General features: G+C 42.8%; 2 protein-coding genes across 2 annotated transcripts; both read left to right on the forward strand.

The window, feature by feature from the left end:
• The first annotated feature begins 250 nt into the window (after positions 1-250).
• LOC119301872 lies at positions 251-5,054 on the forward strand. The gene is made up of 3 exons (XM_037578851.1): positions 251-557; positions 4,280-4,356; positions 4,778-5,054. Exons 1-2 carry the CDS (start codon positions 382-384, stop codon positions 4,353-4,355), a joined length of 252 nt encoding a protein of 83 aa, XP_037434748.1. The 5' UTR covers positions 251-381; the 3' UTR covers position 4,356; positions 4,778-5,054.
• Positions 5,055-5,324: 270 nt separating this feature from the next.
• Positions 5,325-6,302, forward strand: LOC119297445 (oil body-associated protein 1A). The gene is made up of 2 exons (XM_037575236.1): positions 5,325-5,880; positions 5,962-6,302. Exons 1-2 carry the CDS (start codon positions 5,346-5,348, stop codon positions 6,135-6,137), a joined length of 711 nt encoding a protein of 236 aa, XP_037431133.1. The 5' UTR covers positions 5,325-5,345; the 3' UTR covers positions 6,138-6,302.
• Positions 6,303-8,830: the final 2,528 nt, after the last annotated feature.

Genomic DNA, 8,830 nt, shown 5'->3' on the forward strand with positions numbered 1-8,830 from the left:
GTGTAGATAATTCCTTTTTTTCCTCTCTTTATGCTTAATTCACTCATTTAGATGTGCAATAACTAGGGCACATCTAGATGTGCCTTGACACACCCAAATTTTTACAATTCCGAGGACTGGTGGTAATTGAATCCAAATGAAGAATTCCTAAATTTCAACACGTGTCTGCCGAACGAGCCGTAAGGAGCACCGATGCTACCCGTAGCACAGATCGCAAAGCACAGGACGGCAGATATCTCGTAGACCGGGTTCACGAATATTCTCTCGCCCACCCTGCGCCCAATCTCGTCACCCCCAAACCCCATCCATCCCTTCTTCCTCCCGAGCAGCCTCCTCGCCGACGAAAGGGGCGGAGAACTTTCCAGAAGGTCAGGGGGAAGGATGGGCGAGTTCGACGATTACTGGGCGCGGGCGTACAGGGGCGACCCCGCGGTGCCGCACTCGGACCCGCAGCGGCTCATCTCCACCTGGACCGGCGCCTTCGCCCTCGGCGCCGCCGCCTGCGTCCACCACCACGTCTCCGGCCTCGCCTCCAACATCAAGTCCCTTCCCCACAGGCATGTCTTCCTACCCAGCACCTATCACCAACCGCCCTTCATGCTTAGGTTTATATGTTTTTTTGTCTTCTTGATTTAGATTAATTGGCATCCATCTATCTATATATCTAGAGCTGCACTGAATTACCTACCCATGTAACCCATCTTACTGTATTTAGGAGTGCCAAGTCATGGGAATTCTGTTCCTATGCTTGCTGTTTGAACGGTGTTAATGCTCGGTTGATGTAACGTATTGTGCATCCCAAATATCGGCCAGTTAATTGGCATCTCGGTCAGTTAATCGCTACTCAGTGGTTTATTGGCCGATTAACTGGAAAATTCGCCTATTTATCCCTATTCAGGACCCGACCGATATGGTACCAGTTACCGGTATCCTGAACACTGATTGTGCTGGTGGTTTCCAGATTAGATAAATGATATATATATATATATATATATATATATATATATATATATATTGTTCTTGATGGCCGAACACTGATTGTGCAGTGAATTACCTACCCATCTTACTCGATTTAGGAGTACCAGGTTATGGGAATTCTGCTTTTAGGATCACTGCTTGAATGGTGTTAATGCTCGGTTGATGTATGTTACGTATTGTGCTGATGGTTTCCAGATTGGATGAATGATATATGTTTTCTTGAAGGTACCTTTATGATCAATCAATATGTGTCTGGAAAGATTATCTGAATTGTGAAAGTAGTAGTCGACCTGGTCGTCAGCACTGCTCTATTTGCGGTCTTCCTGGTTGTATCAACAGATACGATATCTCCATTGGATGTGCTTTGCTTGGGACTAGGAGGTCTTTTCTTCTGTCAAATGTTTCTCCCTGCTTATAGTAAATTGAGACCCCCTTAGCCTTACCTTCTTTATGCTGAGCCTAGCCATGCCCCAAGTAGTTCTTGCTATCTTTATCTTCTACTCCCTCCGTTCCTAAATATAGGTCTTTCTAGAGATTTCAACAAGTGACTACATACGGAGCAAAATGAGTGAATCTACACTCTAAAATATGTCTATATACATCCGTATGTGGTAGTCCATTTGAAATATCTAAAAAGACTTATATTTAGGAACGGAGGGAGTATAAATACCTGCCCTTCTGGCAGTGTTTAGACTTGCATTACTTGGACACGGGTGTTATAATATGGCATGGACTGGAGTGTCTTATATGGTAAACAAATTGGACAACTAAAATGTTACTCCCTCCGTCCCATAATATAAGACGTTTTTGCAAGCTCCGTCCCATAATATAAGACGTTTTTGCAAGCTGACATAGCTTGCAAAAACGTCTTATATTATGGGACGGAGGGAGTACTCAACAAGAGTGTATGAATCCAACTCGGATTTTGGGTATATGCTTTGGCTGAAGAATTGGGTGTATGCTTCAGACCAGATTGTGTGCCTATGCAAAGGTCACATGTGGCATGCCACCATGATATGTTTTTTTCCTTAGCATTGCTTATAATTATGTTCTTGCTAGGTTGTCAACTATGTACTTCGCGCTGATAAAAAATAATCTCGGATTCGGCTTTGATTGTCCACATGCCTTCTCTCGCATTTTTTAGTGAAGTTTGATAGTTATTTTTATTGTCCACATGACTACCATACAACGTTTTGTGAAATTTATGTGTATGCATGCTAATAGTATCTGACTGGTTTAAACTGCAGATAGTATGGGACCTAATTTTGTACTAGTTTAAGTAATGGTACAAGAATTGACACAGAAAATTATTTTATGAATAATCTTGTCGTAGTTCCTTATGTCCATCCTTTTATGAGGTTAAGGGTGCATGGGGCTGTTGAACTTGATTTTTTTATGGAAGGACTATACGGAGCGCCCTAGTTTCAGCGTGCGCTGAAATAAATTTATCCAGGAAAGGAAAACAGAAAAGTTGAAGTGGAGTGAGCAACATCGTGCTCATAAATATGGAAGATGTTGCCGAGAGCTATGATTTATAGGCTTCCAAGCCTTAATTACAGAATGTGTCTCGTTATCTGTACCTACTGGATAGAGAAATTAGGAAGCTCTGCTGCCAAATTTATTTATTAAGCTGCTATGAACTTTAATTCAGCAGCCGAGTTAAACAAAGCCATTATCAAATATCAAGTGATTTTATCCTTTCCATTTAATGTAAATATGGTGGTGTATCTAATGCACCTCTTTTCAAAACTTGTGTTATACTGTACTAAGAAACGTAAACAATATTAGCTCATCCTTATACTGGCTAGTGCATTTGTGTTTATAACAATGACAAAGGTGGTATTTACATACATGTACATGTAAAATACCACGCACTTCACCTTTGAAATGTGTAGATGTAGAAAATTAGTTTACCCTACAGAGAAGATGCTAGTTGTGGTTATTAGTTAGTCTATATTGGTGATGTTCTAAAAGTCCATGGTTGTGGACAAGGTGTGCTTGGTATGGTATACCTATTCCTCTGGCTAGCCACCTGCCCATTGCATAGTGGCATGCACTATAGTTTGAGTCACCTCTTGTGTTCATGAAGCCTGCGTTCTCAAGGTGCATAATCTCCAGCTCCACTGCCTGTGGTACTTCTTGGCAACCTCAATTATCGACCGATATCGTGACCTTGTTCTGAGGAGCTCAAGTGCACTGGGCACATAGTTCTTTAAGTTTTCCTCATCCACTTCCATTCCGTCTGGGAGAGCTGATCTACCTCCCCTACAGCTTGTTGCACTTCTGGATGAGCCCTCTGTGATGCTATTGAACTTGCTGAGGCTCAAGAACACTGCCTTGACCTTGCTTCCTATTGTGAGCTTGTCCATTGTTTCATTGAATAGGACTGGATGCTCCCTAATCCTATCGCAAGACTCCTTGTGCTACACCATGTGCCCATTCACTTGTCTTTGTCTTCAACACGGTCAAGCATCTCCAGCCCAGCAATCCACTTCTATTTTGTTGCTTTGATATCAACATTCTGTATAAACTATTTGCTGCTCTTGGTAAAAGGACTATTATGCAAAACTATTTCATTATGTTAAGTAGCAGTGAGGTTATTCTTGACTGGCGGGATTGAACAGATGAGTATTCAAAGTCTCAATCCACGAAAACACGAAGGATGGCACCCATTTGTGTTATTGACTAGCAAAAGCTTGTCTGCACCTGGAATTCTGGGATAGGCATGTGCGATTTGCACACTTGAGTTGTACATTCAAGTTGTCATTTATAGGGAAGGGTGGAAGGCCGAACTAAGATGGGGCATTTGTCAAATTTTCCACTATACATATCTGGTGTTTTGCTAGTTGAGCTACCAATTGATTGTCAAAATTGTCAAATAACCTTTTATTTCTAGACAAGTCACTATCCTTGTGAGATCTCCACTATATTTATGTGGCCTTCATAAAATCTGCCTTCTAAATTATTATGTCTTATAAAAAGGTTACCATAATGCACGTGCTGTCCATTCGATTGGGTATGCGGTTTGAATATTGATTTGGTTGGATTGGGAACAAAGCTAGTGGCATAAAGGGGATTTTCTGTTCTTTTTTTGTGTATATTCGTGGACTGACTATTCCCACATCTGTATTTGGAAATTTGATGCCGGGAGAGTAACAGCATTTGTATTTCTGTAGTCGGTTTTTGTAGCCTCACCTTAACTCTATTCTCCTTCTTAATCAATGAATGAGGCAAGTCTTTTGCCCCTTTCAAAATAAATAAATAACTGTCTGTGTTTAATCATGTGATCTGCTCATCTCAGCTGGCAAGACATGACAATGATGCTCGATCAGAAGCGCTGGAAGAAAATTCTCGACAAGAAGCAGCAACAAGCTTAAGGTGAGCTTTCTTTCAAATCATCTTTAGTTTGCTGCAATTTTTTGAATTTTTTTTCAATTAACTGTAAGTTAAACCTGATCCATTCTCGCTCCTGTCAATAACTCAATATAACTCGCCATCCATTCCATCGCTTGCAAGCTACTCCCTCTGTGAACTTACAGTTACAGAGGGAGTAGTAGTGATCTAAAACGTCTTATCTTGTTCAAGTTTATGCGTGGCTGGTTCGGCCAACGCTCAACCTATCTGAAGTTTTGCAGTCACTGACGTGTGGGCCTGCGTGCTTTTTTTATGGGGTGGGCCTGCGTGCTTAGCCGTGGACTTGTGGGGTCTTTTATTAGTTTACAGAGGGAGTACTTTGTTGATGATTAGCGATGCCTGTGTCGCCATGTCTTTACTTGTTTTGTGTTCTTGTTCATTGCAGTTTCATAACCTTCACCGCTTGGGCCACAGTTGGAGGAGCTCCTTTCTATCTGGCTGTTGGGCATGGCAGAGGAAGTTCTGCATCTGTTTGGTTTCGTGGATAGAGTTTTCTACCTATTGTTTCCTTCATAGTGTTGGAACCTCATTCTTGAAGTTGAACGTGTAACGGGTTGTATTCATCTGCTGCCACTGTGATCTATACGATTTTGCACGGTGCGTGTGATGCGTGACATGGCAGTCCCTGGAGTACACTGCAGTTACATAATTACATTCTCCATCGTCGAACTGCGTCTTGTGTCACCGCTCCACGTGCCATACATAGTGCGCTAGACAACTCTGGTGTCCTTGTCCAGAACTAGCAGCTTCTCTCATGCGTGTCCCTTCATCCGCATTCTCGTGGCCGCTTCTCAACACGTAGGTGGACTGCCACGGACACGCGCCACCTCAAGGATCACACGTGTGCAACTGCATGAGCCTACCCACGCCTTAAAAACAGCCGAACCAGCCCGCACCGCTCCAGATTCGAGCGAACTCACCCGAGCCCCACAAAACTTGCACAGGATCAAAAGATGGCGGCGTCGTGCCACGACGTGGACGTGCCGGGGAAGCCGACGGAGACGGGCACGGCGCTGCTGGAGGCGGCGACGGGCGCCATCCAGGGGTTCGCCCCGATCAACCAGATCCACCAGCACCTCTGCGCCTTCCACTTCTACGGGGACGACATGACGCGGCAGGTGGAGGCGCACCACTTCTGCGCGCACCTCAACGAGGACGTGCGGCAGTGCCTCGTCTTTGACGGGCCCGACGCCGGCGCGCGCCTCATCGGCGTCGAGTACATCGTCACCGAGGAGCTGTTCCTCACGCTGCCCGACGAGGAGAAGCCGCTGTGGCACACTCACGAGTTCGAGGTCAAGGGCGGCGTGCTCTTTATGCCCGGCGTCCCCGGCGTCGTCGAGCGCCGCGACCTCGAGCAGGTGGCAAAGACGTACGGCAAGACCGTCCACTTCTGGCAGGTCGACCGCGGCGACGCCCTCCCGCTCGGCCTCCCGCAGATCATGATGGCGCTCACCCGCGAGGGCCAGCTCCGGCAGGACCTCGCCGACTGTAAGCACGCCGCGCGTTCACCGTGATTTTCGTTCACCTAGTGTCAGTGTTGGCTTACTGATTAGTATTATGTGGGTGCAGGTGTGGAGAAGAAGTTCAGCGTGTCGTTCCAGAAGGAGAGGGAGAACCGGGCGTACATGAGCGGGCCGGCGCACGGCATCCACCCGCTGGCCAACGCTGCTGGGAAGGGCTTGAAGACGGAGATCCGTGAGGTCGATCTTCCGGCTGCCAATACTGGAGCCAGGATTTTCACCTGATCTGCCCTTGGCGTGTTCTCGTACGTGTCCGAGAGATGGGTGTGTGATAGCTGGAGATAGGGTAGTTAATAAAATGTCTCCCACCCCTTTGTTTTTCCTCTTGGAAATGGAGCGAGTGTTCGAAGAATGATGGACTTCCGAATAACAGTCATAGGCAGTGGCGGAGCGAGGAACCGAGGATCTAGAGTTAGAAAGGATGAAATGAATCAACAAACTCTTTATTAGAGGAGGCAAACCATAGTCTACTCTTGAGATTTTCTCTTCACTTCCAAAGATTGCTAAAAAGATTAGCAAGCACTCGGCGAAAACAACATTTGCTTTCATATTTCTAAGAAGCCGAAATTAATGTACAGGACCCCGGAAACAAATCCGAAAACATATACTTATGGAAACAACAAATACTGCTGTAAAGAATACATAAACCTTCTGCACAACAATACTACTGATAACAAATACAGAAACGTTTTGCACAAAGTGAAACGAATACAGAAACCCCCAAACCAATACAGAATTACTACCGGAGGAAAAACAAAGTTACAAATACTATGTGAAGAAAACAAAGCAAATACGACAAAAAGAAGAGGATACCAATACAATATTCAATTTTGGAACGAAGGCATCGAACAACAGAAACAATGAACACAAAACCATGGCATAATAGTGTTAGTTTTTCTTTTTTTGAGAATCATAATAGTGTTAGCTCAAACCGTAAATACTGCTCAGGTGGCAATGGGCCAGCATGTAGTAGTTGGCTAACATATGGGCCAGAAGGAGTGCCACGTGTTAATGTGGGGGTGGAGGAGAGAGAAATCATAGTTATTTTTGTGTAAGAGTTGATTTCTTAGCACAAATATGTGACGTCACAATTTAGGGATTGCTAGTTATTGAAAGAAATTGTTAGTTATCAAATATATAGCTAACAAATTCCCGTTTTTAATGCAATCTTTAAATTACACGCAAAACTTAAAATAAAACTAACTTATCAACTTAAAATAAAACTAACTTATCAACCATGATACGTGTCGGGCTTAATTTTTATCTTAAAAGATAATTTCTTAGCACAGTATGTTACAATTCTTGGCATAATATGTTGCTTAATTTTTCTTTTAAAGATAATCTCTTAGCGCATAACTTTTAGCATAATATATCTCATCATATTTTTTATAAAGAACTAATTACTAAAGATAATATTTCGGCTCCTGTTCTATAATTTGTTTTGTTTTAGTTATTCATTTTTTATTTCAGTTTCCTTTTTTTTCCATGGAACCACTTTCTCAAATAAATGGTAATATTTTTCAAATGCACATTGTACATTTTTAATGGCGATAAATATTTTTTAAAGCATGCGCACATTTTTTTACATTATATAGACACTTCAAGGACGTTTTATGGAACATGAATATTTGCTGAAAATTTCATGTCCATTTTTAATAGAAATAAATATGTTTTTGACCTGACCAAACATTTCTGACATTGTCTCATTTTTTTTAAAATTGACAAATATTTTTTTGACTAAAAGACATTTTTGAATCTATTAAGAAAACTACATGATATTTTCCAAAGCGAGGGAGCCACTGATTTTTCTGGACCCGGTTTTTTGTAGCCAGAAAAAGGAGCCCGAGGCCCCGCTGGCGTAGTCGTATCCATTGAAGAGCTAAATGGGCCGTCGGCTTGCTGGACATTATTGCCCTAATTCACCAAAAAAGATGTGCAGTAGGAGCTCCACCGAAATCATTAGTTATACCATGCAAAGGTCACACCCACCTTCTCAGACGCTGATAACTGACACACTATATGTATCTCATTTATTTTTTAAAGCGTGCGTCTAAATCTTGAACTGTTTCCACTGTTGAATTTCTCGCATCGAGATTTTTAAAACAATATCCCATATTAATAGGTTTGAACGAACTTCTTTTTACGAATAAAATTGGAAATCCAAAAAATCCAAGAAAAGTACAATACAAAATAAATAAATAAAAAAACAGAGCACTTTTTTATTCATCTTTTTTTTAGAATGAAGGCTCAAGAAGAGTCTGACTTTGAATTAACAAAACCATCAACCAATCAGACAATATAGAGAACTAACAAGAAAAAAAAAGAAGAAAAAGATACAAGAAACTGATGGAGCAGCTTACAACGCAACACACACTAACAAGCACAAAAATAGGAAAATGAAGCACAGCTCGTGTGACGCCCGGATAATCATGCTACAGTAATCCCATGCTAATTATGCCACGTCACCTCGGTTACTGTTGCTAACCTCGCGATGATTCGAAACCGTTTCAATATTTAAATTCAAAGTAGGTCAAACAACAAAAGTTTTTAAAAGTTGAAACAAAAATGTTCGGGCGGTGCTGAATATTACAAGGATAATTATGGTGCAGTAAACACATTTTTATAAAATGCCTAAATAATTTAACATGATTTAAAAAATATAAAAGTAAATAGATAAAAGAAAAGAAAATACAAAACCAAAAAAAAAAGAGGAGAGAACCCCCCACCCACTGGACCAGGCAGCCCACCTCCCCAGGCCGGCCCACCTGGCCCAACCGGCCGCTCCCTTACCCTCTCCCCCCCACTTCCCCTAACCCTAACCGAACAGCCACTCCCCCCCACTCGCTTTCCCCTTCCCCCACGATCCAGATCGGATCGTGGCCCGACCGCGCACGCCGCCCCGCTGCTGGACCTCGACC

The sequence above is a fragment of the Triticum dicoccoides genome, chromosome 5A (assembly GCF_002162155.2).
Source record: "Triticum dicoccoides isolate Atlit2015 ecotype Zavitan chromosome 5A, WEW_v2.0, whole genome shotgun sequence".
Taxonomy (NCBI): Eukaryota; Viridiplantae; Streptophyta; class Magnoliopsida; order Poales; family Poaceae; genus Triticum; species Triticum dicoccoides.